This window comes from Primulina huaijiensis, chromosome 18 (genome assembly GCF_012295235.1).
Source record: "Primulina huaijiensis isolate GDHJ02 chromosome 18, ASM1229523v2, whole genome shotgun sequence".
In the NCBI taxonomy this organism is placed as follows: domain Eukaryota; kingdom Viridiplantae; phylum Streptophyta; class Magnoliopsida; order Lamiales; family Gesneriaceae; genus Primulina; species Primulina huaijiensis.
Window position 1 is genome coordinate 13,620,553 of NC_133323.1, and position 20,121 is coordinate 13,640,673.

A 20,121-nucleotide genomic window follows, 5' to 3' on the forward strand; every position below is an offset into this window, starting at 1 on the left:
CTATTTAAATTAAAATTTGAACAATTAAAAATTATCAATTAAAGATTCAAACAATTAAAAGAAAAAAAACAAAAAGACATTGTAGTGGACTTGTAATTACCATAGCTTCCATGTAGATACGATATCGGACTCACCAAATTATACTACTTGTGGACAACCTGCTCTTGGGAGTGAAACAATCAAAGTCCCATCAAGTTTTTGGCGCCGTTGTCGGGGAAGTATAATTTAATTTCAAGTCTATTTTATTTTGTTTATAATTTGTTTTTCTTTCTTTGAATGTTTATTGATTTTTTGTGTTTTTCTTTTGCATTTGCATGAGAATTTGGTCACGTATACTTAGTGGTCGACTCATTCGAAATAACCTTTTATTTTCACAAAACATGGCGGAAGAACCCATCCGAGACAATGTAGATGAAATTCAATCTCAACATGATCATGATAGACGAAGAACACTTAGAGATCACATGAATCATACACGTACTAGGTCACCTTCATGTCTAGTTTTTACATCTTATGCATCTCATTTCAATTTTAAGCCTGGTATTATCCAAATTTTACCCAACTTTCATGGCTTAGATTTTGAAAATCCTAAATGCATTTACGAGAGTTTGAAAAAGTGTTAAACACATATAATGATCTAAATTATAGCATGAACACCATTCGACTTAAGCTTTTTCCTTTTTATTCAAAAGAAGCTAAAACTCGGCTACAAAATCTTAGATCGGGATCCATTCGAACTTGGGATGAATTGCAACAACAATTTTTGAAAAAGTTTTTTCCATCTCATAGAACAAATTCTTTCAAAAGGCAAATCATCTCTTTCACTCAAAAACAAGGAGAAACTTTTTATCAGTGTTGTGATAGATTCAAAGAATTGCTTAATCTTTGTCCACATCATGATTTTGAAATTTGGAGAGATGTTTCTCAATTTTATGAAGGCTTAACACCTAAAGGTAGGAAAATGGTTGAATTTACGAGTAATGGAACATTTGAAGATAAAGATCCTAATGAGGCAATTGAGTATCTCGATTCATTAGCTGAAAATGCTCAAAATTGGGATACTATAGGTACAATCGAACCATCAAACATGATTCAATCTCCGACATCTGGTGGAGGTATGTACACCTTCAAGGATGAACATGATCTCCAAGCCAGATTTACCTATTTGGCAAGAAAAGTTGAGGCACTTGACTTGAAAAAGAATGGTCAATTAAAATCTGTTCAAGAAATTTTGTGTCACATCTGTGATACAAGTGATCATTCTACAAAAGATTGTCCAACTTTGCCCTCTTTTAAAGAATGTCTTCATGAACAAGCCAATGTTTTGAACAATTTCAAAAGGAAAAATTTCGAACCATTTTCTCAAAGTTACAATACAGGTTGGCGAAATCATCCAAATTTTAGTTGGAGAAATGATAATGCTGCACAATTTTCACAACCACATTTCCAAAATCAACAAAATTTTCAAAATTATGCACCTTATGTTCCTCCACCTAAAAAAAATTTGGAAGATACATTGAATTCTAGTCTATCAATACTCAAACTACTCAAACCATGACAGATTTGAAAGTACTCTTGCTAAATTTGCATATGCACTTAATGTTCATGAAAAAGGTTAATTCCCTTCACGAACTCAGCTTAATCCAAAGGATCATCATTCACAAACTGGAATTTCTGGAGCTCAACTAATGGATCAGGTAAAATCTGTTATTGCCCTTCGAAGTGGTAAGGTTGTGGAAAAATCAATTCTTGAACCTTGTGAAGATGATGATAAATCAACTCCAAAGGGTAAGGAAGTGAAACCCATAACTTGCGAAAAAGAGGATCAACAGACAATGTCACCACCATTCCCTCATGCATTGAAAAATACAAAAAATTCAAATATGAATTCTGATATATATGATATTTTTAAACAAGTAAAAATAAATATACCTTTATTAGATGCAATAAAGCAGGTACCATCATATGCAAAATTTTTGAAAGACTTGTGCACTTTGAAAAGAAAATTGAATGTGAAAAAGAAAGCATTTTTAGCCTAACAAGTAAGTTCAATCATTCAAAATAATAATACTTTGAAATAAAAAGACCCTGGTTGTCCTACTATTTCATGTATTATTGGAGAACGAAAGATTAAAAAAGCCTTGCTTGATCTTGGAGCTAGTGTGAATTTAGTTCCATATTCAGTTTATCAAGAACTCAATCTAGGCGAGTTAAAACCTACTTCAGTAACACTTTTACTTGCTGATAGATCTGTTAAAGTTCCAAAAGTTATAGAGGAAGATGTATTGGTCCAAGTTGATAACTTTGTATATCATGTTGATTTCATAGTTTTAGATACACAACCTATCGAAGCTTGTAATGCAATTCCTGTCAATTTAGGGTCGTCCATTTTTAGCAACTTCTAATGCTCTAATAAATTACAGGAATGGAATAATGAAGTTGTCATTTGGCAACATGACATTGGAGCTTAATGTTTTTAATCTTTATAAGCAACCACATGACAAAGGAGATGAAAGTGAAGATGAAAATCTTATTGAAACTCTTGTGGAAGAAAACATTCAAGAAGGGAGTACTCGTGACCAATTAGATATTTGTTCAATTGAAACTATTAAAGAAAATATTGAAATTGATCTTGATGATTTTATCAGGTATCACTCGTTACCAGGATCAGAGAAAGAATTTGAGGTAAAATATGAGAATAAAGATGAACCACCCATATTGGAGTTAAAACCCTTGCCAGAAGAATTGAAGTATACATTTCTAGGAAAAGATGAAACATATCCGGTGGTAATTTCTTCCAAACTAGCAAGTGATCAAGAAGGTAAATTAATTGATATGCTTAAAAGACATAAAAATGCAATTGGTTGGACACTAAAATATCTCAAGAGCATTAATCCACTAATTTGTACTCACAAAATTCATTTAGAAGAAAATACTAAAACATCTCAACAACCACAAAGGAGATTAAATCCACAAATGAAAGATGTTGTGAAAACTGAAGTTCTCAAACTACTTGATGTTGGAATTATCTATCTATTTCTGATAGTAAGTGGGTAAGTCCAATACAAGTAGTTCCAAAAAAATCTGGCATCACACTGATAAAAAATGAAAAAGGTGAATTGTTAACAAGCCGAGTCCCATCTAGTTGGCGGATGTGTATTGATTATAAAAAATAAAAATACCACTAGAAAAGATCATTTTCCATTACCATTTTTGGATCAAATTTTAGAAAGAGTAGCATGTCATCCCTACTACTATTTTCTTGATGGATATTCAAGCTATTATCAAATTCCCATTGCACTCGAAGATCAAGATAAAACTACATTCAAATGTCTTTTTGGAACATTTGCATTCAGAAGGATGTCATATGGATTATGCAATGCCCCAGCAACATTTCAAAGATGTATACTAAGCATTTTTAGCGACATGGTTGAAAATTGTTAAGAGATTTTCATGCATGATTTAACTATTTTTGGAAATACGTTTAATAATTGCTTTGACAATTTGGAAAAAGTTTTAAAAGAAAGCGAGGAAAAAGGTCTGATTTTAAATTGAGAAAAATGTCATTACATGATTACTTCTGGGATTGTTTTGGGACATGTTGTGTCATCTCATGGAATTGAAGTTGATAAAGCAAAAGTTGATGTCATTGCCAATCTACCCCCTCCAAAAACCATTAAAGAAATTCGTTCATTTTTGGGACATGCTGGATTTTACAGGAGGTTTATAAAGGACTTTAGTTTAATATCTAAACTCATTTGTAACATCTTAACAAAAGACACTGCATTTGAGTGGACTCAAGAATGTCAAAATGCTTTTAATAAAATCATTTGACATTTTACATCAGCTCCTATCATACAACCTCCTGATTGGTCTTTACCATTTAAAATCATGTGCGACGCGGTGATTATGCAGTTGGTGCAGTATTGGGTCAAAGAAGAAATGGTAAGCCTTATGTGATATTATATGCAAGTAGAACTTTAAACAATGCTCAAATGAATTACTCCACAACTGAAAAAAAACTACTTGCTGTAATATTTGCATTAGAAAAATTTCGTTCTTATTTGATTGGATCAACGACTATTGTGTTTACTGATCATTCTGCTATTAGATATTTATTGACCAAACAGGATGCAAAACCACGACTGATACGATGGATTTTGTTGCTTCAAGAATTTGACATTGTGATCAAAGATAAAAAAAAGAACTAAGAATGTTGTAGTCGATCATTTATAGAGACTAGTAACAGGATCATCTTGTGAAATGACATCAATTAACGATAATTTTCCTGATGAACATCTATTTTCAGTTACTACTACACCTTGATTTGATAACATAGTAAATTTTCTTGTGACAGGAAAAATGCCACCACAATGGAGTTCCCAAGATAAAAGAAATTTTTTGAATAAGGTAAAAAACTTTTATTAGGATGATCCGTATCTGTTCAAGTATTGTCCAGATCAAATTTTTCGACGTTGCATACGACAATGAGGTAGGTGCGAAAGATTGAGATTGCTAATGCAAAACGAATTCCAAAAGATATTCGTCTTGTAATAGAAGCTAAGGTCCGATTAGGAAGAGAAGTTCCACAGTCATTGCTCATTCGGTATTTGCCTGGATTAGGAAAAAACACTTATGCAAAAAAACGAAGGGCCAAAAGGTTAGGGGTTTGTCATAAGTGTGCAAGATGGTCTTGTGACAAACGATTCAAATCTTTGGGATGTGTTTCCAATAACAGAGAAGATAAAATTAATTTCATTAAGAATGGGCTGAGTAAGGAGTCTTTAGATAACATCTTATTGACTCTTGAGACGCATTATACTGGACACGTGCATATTGAAATTCTCCGTTTATGGAAACAATTCGAAGATGAGCGTCATCTTAATAGTCTTGGGAATCTAACTAAAAAAGACCATGTTTGTCAATTTATAAGAAAATTGGATGGGAAGCATATCCTCGACTCTTAGAAGGCGTTGAAGCCGTTTCTGGACGTAAAACTAAAGGAAAATTGCGAGCCACAATCACACTACTATTTATTTGCATGTGTGTCAATATTGTTTTTACTGTTTATTCTGATTACAGCTGTGACCCATAGTTTTGTCATGATAATATATTACTGCTACAAAATCTGTCATATTTCTCTCTATTTTCGCAGACCAAAAAGAAAGTAAAAACATGACTGAAGCCTCTACACAAACATTGAAAAATATTTGTGTATTTTGTGGGTCGAGTCCTAGAAAAATGAAATGTTTGTAGAAGCAGCGAATAATCTTGGAAAGATATTGGCTGAGAGAAAAATTCACTTGGTATATGGGAGAGGTAATATTGGGTTAATGGGATCTGTTTCAACATCTGCTCATCTTGAAGGTAGTCAAGTTTTAGGTATTATTCCTATAACTTTAGCTGAAAGAAATATTATAGGTGTTACGTTTGGGGAGGAATTAAAAGTTTCTTCTATGTATGAAAGAATCACCAAAATGATTGAAAATTTTGATGCCTTTATCGCACTACCAGGCGGTTTTGGTATATTAGAAGAAATTTTTCACACTGTTTCTTGGGCACAACTTAATATCCATAATAAACATGTGGGCTTGTTGAATATTAATAATTATTATGACTGTTTGTTGACATTTCTTGATAAAGCTGTGGAACAGAATTTTTTTTCAGAAAATTCACAACGGATGTTCATCTCTGCTTCGACTACGAACCAATTAATTGATAATTTGGAAGCTTTTGTTCATAAGCTTGATCCGATAATAACAAAGATCAATTAGTCATAATCAAGCAGTAAGAAAAGAAAGTTGGATCATTAATTCAAAAGTCGTGGATTGATTTCAGTTTGTTATCTTCAATAAATGTATAGATGATATCTCTTTCATTATATACTCTTTATTAATAGTTATTTTGACATTGAGGACAATGTCATATTCTGATTGGGAGGAGAACAAACTTATAAAAAAATATAATAAAAATTAAAAAAATTTAAAAAAAAAATCTATTTTTTTAAAAAAATATTATTTTAAAATAAAACCATGTTTATTGTTTGTATTTTAGTAATTTTTTCAAAAATATAATACATTACATGTTTGAAAGGTTTAAATTAGAAAATGTATTAATCTATCTAAGGATGTTTAAATTTTTATTTGAAAAAAATTTAATTTTAATATTCTGATCACTATAAAAATATGATTTATGAAATCTTTTTGAGTGATTAACCATTGTGATAAAATCAATTATTAAAGTATATGTCCCAAGATGTACCTGATAAGAGTGCCTAAAATGTTTAAACTTAAACATATTTTGTGAGTGAGTGGAGAGGATTGAGAAAACAGTTTGCGAGCCTTTATTAATCATGAGAAAGGCTATCTATTATTTAGATCTTGAGTTAAAAAAATATATATATATATTATATTTCCTGAAAAAAAGAAGAAAGATGTTGAAGATCTATGTAATTTTAAAATTATATGCTACGACCCATTTATCTCTCATATAAAAAAAAAGAACAAAAGAAAAAATAGAAAGAGAGAAATATACTGTACAAATTAAATAAATATGTGGTCAAGGAGCATAAACTTAGTCTGATTTCATGATATTATGAAAAAAAAGATCAGGAAAAATATATATATAATAAGAATAACTAGATTTTGAATCAATGGATTTCCTATCTTTTGATTAGTTTGGCTCATTTGTCTGTCTGTATTTTGTAAACCATTTTCCTGAGCAATTATCTGTATTCAAACTCCATGAGATAAATCGTTCCCATGAATTGAAACATTTATTAACCTGTGAGGATATGGAGTTGAGACTCTTACTAGGAATTTCTGAAGGCCGTGCACATTTAATTACCTGAAAATAAACTTTGAATTGATCAGATCAGATTATTTCATAAATTATAATTATGATGATCTTGATATAACTTTAACAGTTTTCAAATTTAATTTAAACACTTGGATAGTTCCGATTACATTTCTATTTAAATTAATCAATATGTTTTGTATTGCTATTAACGCTTATATTGCTAGGGACTAGCAATAAGCTGGTTGGCGGGTGTGATAAACATAAAAATTGTACATTAATTAAATATTTTATAATATAAATTTATAGTTTTTGCTTTATTAAATGTTTAAATATTATATGTTTTATAATAAATTGTATAGAAAATAAGTTGTTGTGTAATTATAAGTTTTTACTATTTTTACAGGTTCGATAAAACAAGAATAACCTTGGCGTTCCAAACGGGATTAAGATGATTCTTGAACATGTAGAAAGTTGATGATAATATCTAGAATATTGATGATAAGCATGAGATAAAAATCTTCTCACAATTGAGATCAAATTAAGTAACAAATAAAGTTACAAAAGGAGTCGCAATTTTACCATGTTTAATTTTTATAATATGAACAAGATTTGTATCTTCGGTACATTGGCGTCGTTTGATCGTCGATCGGGTTATAATGAGTTCACAATTATTTATTTAGTAAATTTAGAATCTATTAATGAAATCATAATATTAATAATTGTTACTATTATATGTGCATGAGTCTCATGGAATATTCCAGAGGATCTAGAATTGATTAATTAATTGTTTAATAATTAATTAAGAAATTTAATAATGATTATTTAATTTTATATATATTTCTATACATGTATATATGTGTATATGTATGTCTAGATGTAATAATATGAATATATATTGCATGATATATACAACATGCAAATTTTAATTAATTAGTGAAAATAAGAATCCTAATGAGATTATGATTATGAGTTATAATATGAGCGGGATTCCTGATGTGATCAAGAATCAAAACTTATAAATATTTCATTGAGCATAATATGAAATAACACAAGTTTTACACACAGATTTTGGTGTAGAAAATTTTGGCACCAAAGTTTTCAACCCTTTCCCTCACTAAAGAAAAACCAGCCAACCCCTTTTTCATAAGAAAATCCATGGCTACGTCACTACAGGATTTCTAAAATTCAGACGATCCAGTCTCGACGCAAAATTGTTTAAGATATCTAGTCTGATCTAAAAAATGAATCAAATCTTCGATTGTGGACCTGATCAGACGATCAAAGGAGATATCGTTCGTAGGAAATTACAAGAAGTGTTGTATCCACATAAAAGTCGTAATAGTCGAAGCCGGCGTTAAATACGTAAAGTGAAATAGATTTAAACAACATATGAATGTTATAAATCATACGACATCTAAGGAATATTTCGAACATCGAAACTAAAATTTTTAGACATATGTTGTGCTTTGGGTACAAGAAAACGGTACATTAGCATTTGTATCATTTGAAAAAAATTCAACTTATTTGGGGAAATGAATGATGCCCTAATTCTTTTGGGAGAAAATTTTCAGATTTCTTACAGTTAATCTGGAAGTTTTTAATATTTGGTTTTGTTGAGCAAAATATTAAATTATTGTAATATTTATATTGAAGCTAAAATACTTGAACTTTATTAAGCATTGAGCCTGCTTAATGCTGTCAACCATGTGTTGAAAACTCCTTTTACTCTCTTGTAGCCAAATTATTATGTTTGGTACATGTTTCATGCTTAATCTCGTTTAATTTCACTTCTTCGAAGACCGAGTATAAGATATCAATAGCCTGCCTTTCATGTGCAATTGGTTTGGTATTAGAACATTTACAGTGATCTTGTGCAAGTAAGAAAATTAAGAAGAATGTAAAAAAGTAAGATATATTAAAAGAATAATGGTATATATACAACTAAAATTTATATAATTCTTACCACATAAAAAATTCAATAAAAAATTTCATTTATCAAAATGTCATGATTTGATGAGATAATAGCGAAATCTCATGAAATAATGATTATAAATATCGTTGGACAATATATTTTTTATACTTTTAACATTATTCATATTAAAATATTTCAGGTAATCTGTTATAACTTCATTATTTTTAGAGTAAATCTTTTGTGAGACGATCTCACGAATCTTTATCTGTGAGAAGGGTCAACCATACCGATATTCACAATAAAAATAATACTCTTAGCATAAAAATTAATATTTTTTCATGTATGACCCAAATAAGATATTCAACCCATGAAATTGATCCGTGAAATCCTCTCACAAGAGTTTTTGTGATATTTTTAAATAAATGCACTTTAAAAAGGAAAGTGAAACACATAACTAAACTAATAATTCTAAGATTAGGCAACACAGATTGCCAATGGTAAATAATATAACTCAGAAAAAATACATCATACACTTCTAAAACAAGAATAGAATAATGACTATAATTCATGTCCATATATTACAATAATAACATTATACTATCAGTTTATGGATAAAATGGCTGAAACCCGAGATGTCTGACACGAAATCTCCCCGGCACTGGTGTGAACAATGCATGTATTTTCGGCAAATTACTGAGAATATATCAGAATCGCTAACTATTTACTCCAAGAGCTTGTTGCAGGTGCCAACTCCAACAGCAGCTGCAAGATGCCAACCAGCATGCAGAAATGGAGTTTCAGGGAAAATATCATCTGCAATGAAAAGGGCACCACCTAACAAAGAAGACATCTTATGCACATTATGGGCCATCCGCAGATCTGGATCTTGAAATGCTCTCTTTGCAAATGCAACCTGAATAAGTAATTATAATCAGAAACATTACAAGCATTTGATGTTTTGCCAAAAATAATGTGTTCATCCATACGAAAAAACAAAAAGATTCAATACTCAACTGAACAGCTTATACATATATATCTATAGGTGAGGGCCAAAACCATAATTCGTTCATAGAAATAGTGTGTTTTTAACCGATAATAGGCAAGTATAGCAAAACGAAAGCTCCATTTATGTCAACAGTCGCCCAGAAGAAGTTCAAAAGCCCGATAAGAATAAGTCATGGAATTTATGGTCTGCAACAGGAAAATCTCCAAGATAGTTTACCTGTGATGTTCAGAATATTTTGAAATTCTTATGTAATCTCCAATGGAAACAGTAATATTAATATTTTATTAATATAAAAAAAGAATCAATCAGGCAAGTCTAACTCCATGAGCCAGAAAAAGGGCAGTATTATGCGAGCTTCGGTAGCACCTAAAATCTCGCCACTGATTTTATACAGATGGAAGGCTGCGGCCTATAGCTTGGCTTCAAAGAAATAAAACCTCCCTACATCTGTAAAGTTGTCAAACAGGTAGAGAATATCAAATGACGCACTTTTTTTTTCCTCGAGAGTAAATGAGGCATCCTTCAATGCAAAACAATGTGAAAACAGAGTTACATCCTTCACAATAACTGTTCGGTCCTGGTCAATATTAATTATTTATCTCACAGTTCCAGTGAATATGGTGAAAGCATATGATCCGTAATCTCCAAAAATAAAATATACTTTGTAGAAGCATGGACAAAAGGATTGCAAGGTGAGGCTAAAATAAAATCTTCTTAAAAAGCTGAAAGCTACTAAATTGACCAAGGACACATACGAATCCACTTTGAGGAACCAAATATTGTTTGAAACTAATGAAGAACAGATAAATCATAGAGAGCTCCTCTGACATGAAAAGCTGCTAAACAACTATTAGGCAGTAAAACATACTTTTTAAGCCCAGTCTTGAGTGAAATAGGAATTCCATTTTTTTCGGAAAAGGAAACAGTATATTCTAGACATCGAAGAGTTTTTCTGAAGGTCAACAGACCGTGACCAAGATATTGCAGGTCTAAAGAAAGAGAGGATAATATGATGCTGAAAATTAAGGAACAGAAAAGGCATCAAGCTTAGAAGAGGCGTCAAGCTAAGAAGAAGCCACAAGCACATTCATCAATGTTGATACATCGGAACTATATAGAATAAATCCTTGAAGATTCATATTTTACCTCCATCAGTCCTGTGTGAACTGCTGAAACCATCAAAGGCTGCACCGGTAAACATAAGGCTGATGCGGCCATCAGCAACTTAGGGTTTTCATCACGAAGAGCTCTTGACAGGCACTGCAAAAGGAATCAAGTAGCATTAGCAAAATGATAAGAAAATAATAAAAATCCAGTTACTGAAGATAATATTCAATAATCTATGCTCACCACTGTTGCTGTGGCTATCATCGTGTAGTCCGCCCATCTCAGATACTTCCTCAATTTCCCCCTTGAAGCGTGATACAAACTGGAGGCAACACCCACTCCGATCAAAGAATTGGCGTAGAGTTTACAATTAAGGTTTTTCCTGCATAAGCATGAAAGCAAGCCATTAGACGGAAATAAATGATAACCTTATCACTTGTTAGTGCAAGTCGAAGGGTAACTATAGTAATCACCTTGGTGCATTGATCCCGAGGAAAATAAAAGGAAGTGAAGTTAGCACGTTAACAACTCTTTCAGCAAGGTTCCTGTCACCTGAGAATAAGTACTTGACACTTTGTTATGACACAAATTGAAGGGATAATTGATATAGAGGTGGAAAACCAGAGTGAAAGGAAAAAATAAATTTATTTAAAGGAAACAAATTCTGTTTGGAATACCATTAAGACAGCAATTGATGGGCCTCAGACAAGCAGGTCTTTGCTGCCAAACTTTCCTGATCAAAACAATATTTAGAGGCAGTGACATAATCCATGAAACCAACTGATAAAACATGGGGAAATTAAATTTTAAATGAAACGGAATCTATGCTCACTGCACATTTAGTCGTGGATCACCACGAAAGTTAAATGCTCCATAACATGACAGATTAAAATCCCCCTGTTTTATCTCTTGGAACGAAAATGATGAGTGAGGCATCAAATGAACTCCAAGCACTCCATTTAAGGCCCTGCTAGTGCTAGGTTTCAATGCATTCTCGGGAGTCATATGAAATTTGGCAATCAGTCAAATGAATTTGGCTGATTGCCAAAAGTAATGAGCCTCAATATGAAGCAGTAAGGAAGCACCAGAATTTGACTGATTGCCAAAAATATTGAGCCTCGATATGAAGCAGTGAGGAAGCACCAATTCTCTGCAATTCAGTAATGAACAGGATGAAAGAAGTCTATTACATTTAATTGATTTCATTAATTTCGATATATGGCTAAAACATTACTTAAGAAATCCATGACAAAATTGAATTATCAGTAAAAACTTCCAAATCTACATCATATATTTAATTCTAAAAATATGGATGCACATGCAGACCGTTCCTCACAGGTATTGTCAACTTCAAGAAACTCGGGAATTTTCAAACTCTTATCTGTCCCATTTTGTTTCAAGTTTCAGATACAATTTACCTCGGTTTCTGCTTTGAAATAAAAGCATCTTCGCCACGATCCATAGTGATAAAAATCAAGTAAAATTTTTCATCTCATTTTTGTTCGCTTTTTCTTCCCAGCATATAAAAATTAATATATATATATATATATATAACATTCTCTAAACTCTTCAGATATGAATAATAATTCTAAGCAATATGAAGATGATTGGGTCTATTCGATGCTACGTTCAGGGTAAATACCCCAAGGGTTGATTCAATGGCCTCATGAATGAGCCATATACGTGTGGAAAAATGTATATGGCTCATTTATGGCTTTGGATCAAACATAGGGTACTACCCCAAGGGTATAGCATCGAACAAACTGAAGGATTCTTCGTCCCTTGTCAACCTTTCATATACCTAAGAAAGCATTATCATGTAAACATCTCAAAATTTGACACCACTATCTTCAAAATATCCATATAATTTTTAAATCAAGGTATTAAAATGCAAGGCAAGATCGAAATGACGCAAATAATTACTCATCACTCTCACCACCATTATCACACATACTCTCCTAGTCTGCCTCCATTAATTTGACTTGTTTAATCATTAATCCAAGCTACATTTTTCCAACATACCCCGTTGAAAATTTAAAGAAACTTGAAAATTTCCAATCAACGCTTTAGTAGCTGATTATTAGTTTCCTATTCAGATGAATCACAAAATCAAATCTTCACTTCCTCCTTTGTATGTATTTGAGTGGAATATAAACAATTCTTCAGTAAAAGGACATATTCAATGACATCAAAAATCAAATGAACTAACATCCACAATGCAGTAGCACATCAGACCAAGTTTTTTAACTTTCCACAATCTAGGCTCAAAATTTACAACTATACTTGATCAAATAATAATATATGGGCAAAAATCCAGAAAAACTGAAGCTAATAATATTAAAGAATGTATCAACCAACACCAACGATTATAGAATTGCTACAGTACTGCCGTTTCATCGAGACCCAATCATCACCATGCAAAAAAGCTTCACCCAAGCTCCAAAGAAAAAGGAAATTACCTTATTAAAGAGAATTATGTGGCCAAATGAGGTGGAAGAGAAGGTATTTATAGAAATTTGATTTGCGACAAGAAAGTCAAAATTAGGGCATGGATTAATCCAATTGCATTTGAAGAGATGCGAATGATGAATAAAGAATCTTCCTGACGAAGTGCGGAGGGAACCGCATATTCGCTTTTTGTTTCCGAATCTTAGTTTTAGATTTCGTCCTTTTTTTAATAGCATTCATACATTTCGTTACATTTGGCAAGCTTTACATGTTTGTATAATTAATTTTATAAATAATTTCATTTATATTTAAATAAGAGTAATTTAATAATTATAAAATTAGTGAAGACTAAAATAAAATTTCAAATGATATTTATATTTCACTAATTTTTTTGAAATTATATTAAACTTACAAAAGTGGATTTTTTAAAAAAACTTTATATTTTTTATAATAATTTTTAGTTGAGGAGGCCATGGTCATCCAAATTTGAATAACTTGAGATAATTTTGTTTGTTATCTTATATTAAATAAATAAAATAATATATCTTTCCTATTAAATTAAAAAAATATAGTAATATAAAACTAAATAAATATATGATGATATCAAAATGTTAATGTTTAATATTACAATGTGTATTTATCTATACTATTTAAGTACTATCTATATTATTTATCTATATTTCTATTCTATTTAATAATAAATCAACTATTTAGAGTAACTAACTTGGTTATTTTACTGAATGGACAAAACTACCCATTATCTACTTTCATTCAACAAAGTTCAATTCATAAATAACTGACATTTGTCTTATCAGTTGACTTACTGAAATTCTAAGTTCTCCCTAAATTAATTATCAAGATAAACCAATAAGCCCTAAAGTATAGGTAGTATCTTAGTGAAGATGTCAGCTGCTTGTTGTTCAGTTAAGATGTATGCAACAAGATGTATTTCTTGAGAGCATGATCTCTGATGAAGTCTGACATCAATATGTTAGGTTCTGGAATGAAGAACCAGATGTATTTCTTGAGAGCATGATATTTGATGGAGCTGATTTTGTCACAGAAGATTAGTGATTCTTCAGCAATTACTCCATAATCTTTCAGTTGTCGTTGAATTTAGAGCTGTTGAGCACACAACTTCCAGCAGCTAAATATTCAGCTTCAGTTGTGGAAGTAGCAATAGATGTTTGCTTCTTACTGAACCAAGAGATCAGTTTGTCTCCTAGAAACTGACATGATCCACTTGTACTTTTGCGATCAAGCTTACATCTTACATAATCTGCATCTGAATATCCAACTAAATTGAAAGATGAATCCTTAGCATACCATAAGTTCACATTTTGTGTGCCTTTCAGGTTTTTCAATATGAGTTTAGCAGCTAAGAAATGATATTGTTTAGGATTATCCTTAAACCTAGTACATAAACTGAAATGTCTGCGATTCGTTTTGCTTAAAAAGTACTAGAAATTTTTTTATTTATTTTTTTTAAAAACACTAAGCATCGGCCGAAACTTGATTCCACATGCATAAAATATTTTTGGCACCATAAAACATCCAACTAGTATTTGAAAATCAAAGGAAATAGTTTAACATAAAACGAAACATAAAAAGCGATAATTTGAAAAGTATAGCCCATACTAAAATCTCTCAAAAATCTCTCAAAAGCATAAATAAGAAGTCGTAAAAGTCTTTAACGTAAACTTAAAATCGTAAGTGCGGAAAATAAAAGCGTTGGTCCTCGGGTCGTGATCACCTTCATCCCAGCAAGGTCAACCATCAAGACCTCCAACATCGTAATTATCAATATCACCGGCATCAATCACATCTAGTGAGTAAAGACATAACACATCATATTCTTGATAACAAATACTACGTATACAGATCACATACAACAGTGAAAAATACTTGTACTTAAAATAACATTTTCATAATAATGCATAAACTTTAAACACAACATTTTCATAAACATATTTCATATCAACATATTCATATTAATAAATTCATATTCATGTTTGTTGAATTCAGATCGTGATTGTGACTCGTATTCATATTCGTATTGGGCGATGGATCCGCCTATAAAAACCACAGTACTAGGCGACGGGGACACAAGCAACACTCTCACCGGTCAACTGAGTCTTGGCCAAAGTATTAACATATTATTCGTATTCGTATCCATGTCGATCATCGAGCTCCCACTGGGACCATAACCCTCACGATATCTCCAACATATCATCGTATTAGTCACAATCTCTTCACGTCCTTCAACATTTCGTATTTCTATCACTTAATAAAAACATGCATATAGTATCTGTGGGGACCCGGACGCTAACTCATATTCTTAATCATTCTTGGGATTAAATGGATCAAGTACATAAACTAGGTCGAAATATTTTTTTTTTTTTAAATTGAACACCTCATACACAAGTGTTTAAATACTACAACAAGTTAAACTCCATCTTATTTAATGTACAATATCAAGTGAAGTATCTACAACATGATCTAAGATACAAAACTTGTTCAAAATAAAATCATACAAACTAGTGTTTATCTTCCACCTAGCAAGTGGTAAACAACTCGATCTATATCTAAGCCCGGATCACCACTATAATCTTGATCTTTCATCCTCTTCTCTACCCTGATCCTGTCCCACCTGTTGTCATGCACACATACAAACACAACAACAGTCGGATAACTCCGGTGAGAAATATATTTCTCAGTATAAACAATGTATACATGCATTTCATATAAACATATATCAAAGCATGAAACATTTGTCAACAAACATATGATAAAACATAAATCAGTACAAAGCTTTAAAGAAAACTCTTTAACTCTAAATCTTTGACTCGACTCTTATCTAGGGATCCGGGTTTGGATAAAAACGTAACAAGTCTCCCACCTACTCTCCCCTCGAGGTGGTGGTACGTCCTTATTCCCGGACTTCAGCACACTATATCGAGTATCTATAATAGGAACTCTTTCACGATATCTATCTTTAACTCCATGCTTTTCTATAACTAAATAGAACAAGCACATAAATTATATCAAAACAATAACAAGTAAGTATGCGGTTTTGGGAAACTCAAGTCATGTCTTACTCGAGTTATCTATCCCGGTTTAACATTGATTTATATCTTTCTTTTCTTGCTTTTCTCGTTCTTCTATCGGTGTCGAAGTTGAAGTCTCGAGTTCGAAGCCTTCAATACCAATCTGGAATGATATTATTGCAAGGCATAATATCAATACACAACTCAAATCAAAGCAAACTTGATTTGATCAATCTCAATCTAATTACATTTCGACGGCATAACGGTGCAATATCGAGATCCCGGCAACTCAAACAACAATAGATGCAAACCACAACTCATAATAAATAACAATTACAATCCACGATTCAAAATTTGTACAATCTCTTTCAACATAGGCTGAAAAATGATAACAATTGCATACGTTGTCCGTTCTTCGATCCGGTTTCGATTATAGGCTTATCATAGTCTCAAGAACATATAATATCAATCAAATGAAGATTTCTCCAATACCAAATTTTCGAACCATACAAGAAAGTAATAAAACTTACTTCCTTTCAAAGCTTTTGACGAGAGAAACATGAAACTAAACTCAGATTGAAAATCAGACGGCCGGATCTTGTACAATCAAAATTCTAAACTTACAAAGCTTGAAAATTCTTCATGGAAGGTCTCGGTTCTTCTTTTGGCTGCAAGTCTGAATGCTGAAATGAAGATTGAAGTTGATTACATGTGCAAGTGCATGGCAAGACAAGTGGAAGGTTTTCATACATTATTGCTCGTGCATATGCGCGAGACCTACTGTCTTGGCGCTTGGCCAATCCATCTGCTCGCGCATAAGCGAACCTCGTCTCGCGCATATGCGCGAGACTCTCTATCTCGGCACTCGGACATTTCACATGCTCGCGCATATGCACGCCTCTGGTCTCCACATTTGCTTTTCCACGCAATTCCATTAATTGCACTTTAGCCCCTGAAATCTTCACTTTTTTCAATTCTGTCAATTAATTAATGTCGGATTACAATAATAAAATCTCAGGCCTTACAGTATCGTTTTTTTTAAACCAAGTATGCAACATGTTTTTTAAATGTCAAGATTAAAATCGTAAAATTCCATGAACATTTAAAAATCATAATTTAACGTATAAAAATTCATAAACGTTTAAAATAATCATATTAGCATATAAAACAACAATCAGAGCATTGCCATGACGTTTACAAATTTCTAGGTGTAAAATGACCGTTTTACCCCTAGACGAAAAATTCCACGTTTTTGGCTTTTTCTTAATTTCATTGACCTTAACATGTCCCAAATAATTATTTAAGCCTAAATTAAAATTCTCATAATTTTATTTAGCTTAAATACTAGACTTTTTAATTAATTCGTAATTAGTAGTTTTGAAGACGTTTTAAATCCCGAAAAATTTCAAACTTTAATATAAAATTCCTAAATTTAAAACTTAGACTTTTTATATTATTTTAGCCCTCGTGAACCATGACTCGACCCTCGTGAGTCTTGTTTCGAATTTATTTCCACAAAGAAACCCTAGGACCTATTCGAACAAGCCATCCTCGACCCTCTTCCACTTTTCGTCGAACCAGGCTCGAGCCATGCTAGACCCACTTTAAGCCACACCATCTATGGACCCTACTAGACCCTTATCACCCTTAGGAAGCAACCCAAGACTCAAAACCGAACCACCCAAGCTGATGCATGAAGTGGCCGAGACTCCCTTAAACAAAGGACTCCTCCATCACGCCTTAGACCTAGCCAACCAAGCCAGCCCTCGAACGAGCCCCTGAAAAACCCTCCTAGGACCCTAACCCCTTGACCTCACCTAGCCAAAGCCCTCTGGCCGAGCCCCTTAACCACTGCGCGCGGCTTCAGAAAGCGCACATACCTGCAGCGTGGCTAGGACCCCTTCTCAGACCCCTCACGAGACTCTAGCCCAGTACTGGTCCAACCGAACCAAGCCAAGCCATCATGTCAAAAAACAAAAACGAGACCTATGATCAACCTACACCCGATTTTGGTTCCAGCTTGTTTGTTCTGTTTTTATGCAGCGTTCGATGATGTTCTAGGACCCTAAACTCGTGTAAACCAACACTTGATTGTGTCCTAATCATGGTAGCCTCCTTTATGCACGTAAAAAACCCAATTTGGATAAAAAATCATGCTTGTATTTTCATGTTATGTACAAAAATGAAAATAAACAAAAGTGTCACTTGTTTTCCAATACAATTCATAAACAATTACATATTATGGTGTGATGATGTTTGAAGGAAAAAATTATGCATGCCTTCGCGTATTTAACGCACGATTATTCGTTGACGATTGCAAAGAACGACGACAAGAACCCGAGGCTGAATTTCCCTTGAAATTTTCGACTTTTCCCTTCAAAATATTGTATGTGTGTGTCGTGTATAATGAGGGAGTTTTTTGATTGAAAAGGGTAGGGGGCCGTGGGGTTGTATGGTTTAGAGTGGGGAATATTTGTATATTATATAGTTTAATTACCCAATAAACAAGCTTAGGCCCATTAACATGGTACAATGGGCCCAATAAGCTCATTAGTGCATGTTTAAAATATTTCATGTAGAAATGTTTGTGAATTTATTAGCTGAGTTGTCAAAACGTTCGTATTTTGTTGAAAAACCAACACCGATAAAATTTACGTCTCGGCATATAAAATCACCTCATAACCCCATATTTTCAAAAATAAGAAAAAGTCATTTTTTAAATAATTAAAAACAATTATTTAATAAAAACATTTTCCATTTTTCAGCCCTCGGTCTCCGTTCCTCGATCGCAACTCAAATAACCCTTAAAATTATATTTTAATGCATGTAAGTAAAAAAAACTACTAAAATTTAACATAAACATGTCACATAATCAATTTAGCACTTAAAATCATTTAATTAACTATTTTTCAAATTCTCTAGATTTGCATGCAGTTGGATTACGTCGTCTTAATTTTTGACCTTACAATTCCTCTCCCCCTTAAATAAAATTTCGTTCTCGAAATTAGAACTTACCGAATAGTTCTGGGTAGCGACTCCTCAAGTCCCTCTCGGTTTCCTAAGTAGCTTGTTCTTCCGAGTGATTCATCCACTTGACCTTGACCATTGGAATGACTTTGTTTCGGAGTCTCCTTTCTTGCCTTCCTAAGATTAGGACAGGTCTATCTTCGTAAGTCATATTTGGATTCAATTGTAGAGGTTCATAATTTAGCACATGTGACGGATTCGACATGTACTTTCGCAGCATTGAAATATGGAATACATTGTAAACTCCAGAAAGCATCGGTGGTAATGTCACTCTATAAGCTAGTGTCCCAATCCTCTCCAAAATCTCAAACGGACCAATAAATCTTGGACTAAGCTTGCCTTTCCTGCCAAAACGCATAACACCTTTCATAGGTCCTATTTTCACAAACACATGATCTCCTACTGCAAACTCTAAGTCTCTTCTCCTCTTGTCAGCATAACTCTTTTGTCGACTTTGTGCTGTCTTCATTCTCTCTCGAATTTTGACTACAAGCTCGACAGTCTCTTCAATCACATCTGGACCCATCTATCTTCTTTCCCCAACCTCGTCCCAATGAATAGGAGATCTATATTTCCTTCCATAATGTGCTTCAAACGGAGCCATCCCGATTGATGATTGAAAACTAATATTATAGGTGAACTCTACTAGAGGTAATTTTGGTTCCCAACTGTCTTGGAAATCGATCACACAAGCTCGCAGTAGATCTTCTAAAATTTATATAACTCTTTCGTACTGACCATCGGTTTGAGGATGGAATGTTGTACTGAATAGTAAC

The 20,121-nt window shown here is 32.7% G+C and overlaps 1 protein-coding gene and 1 non-coding gene across 2 annotated transcripts; both read right to left on the reverse strand.

Annotated features, from left to right (window-relative positions):
* Nucleotides 1–796: 796 nt before the first annotated feature.
* LOC140965307 (small nucleolar RNA R71) lies at nucleotides 797–903 on the reverse strand. Its single transcript, XR_012173003.1, has one exon. It is a non-coding gene; the product is annotated as a small nucleolar RNA R71 (small nucleolar RNA).
* An 8,293-nt stretch (nucleotides 904–9,196) lies between these two features.
* Nucleotides 9,197–13,483, reverse strand: LOC140964078 (uncharacterized). The gene is made up of 7 exons (XM_073423595.1): nucleotides 13,283–13,483; nucleotides 11,656–11,973; nucleotides 11,501–11,556; nucleotides 11,297–11,375; nucleotides 11,067–11,205; nucleotides 10,863–10,976; nucleotides 9,197–9,623 (listed from the first exon to the last, which is right to left on the reverse strand). The coding sequence occupies exons 2-7, from the start codon at nucleotides 11,826–11,828 to the stop codon at nucleotides 9,432–9,434; spliced, it is 753 nt and encodes a 250-aa protein (XP_073279696.1). The 5' UTR covers nucleotides 11,829–11,973; nucleotides 13,283–13,483; the 3' UTR covers nucleotides 9,197–9,431.
* Between the last annotated feature and the right edge of the window lie 6,638 nt (nucleotides 13,484–20,121).

Bases quoted from the DNA above. Each gene is read 5' to 3' on its own strand.
- LOC140964078 (XM_073423595.1), bottom strand. From the start codon at position 11,828: ATGACTCCCGAGAATGCATTGAAACCTAGCACTAGCAGGGCCTTAAAT. The intron at 11,557-11,655 runs GTGAGCATAGAT...TGTTTTGATCAG, and splicing joins GATCCACGACTAAATGTGCA to GAAAGTTTGGCAGCAAAGAC. The intron at 11,376-11,500 runs GTATTCCAAACA...ACTTATTCTCAG, and splicing joins CATCAATTGCTGTCTTAATG to GTGACAGGAACCTTGCTGAA.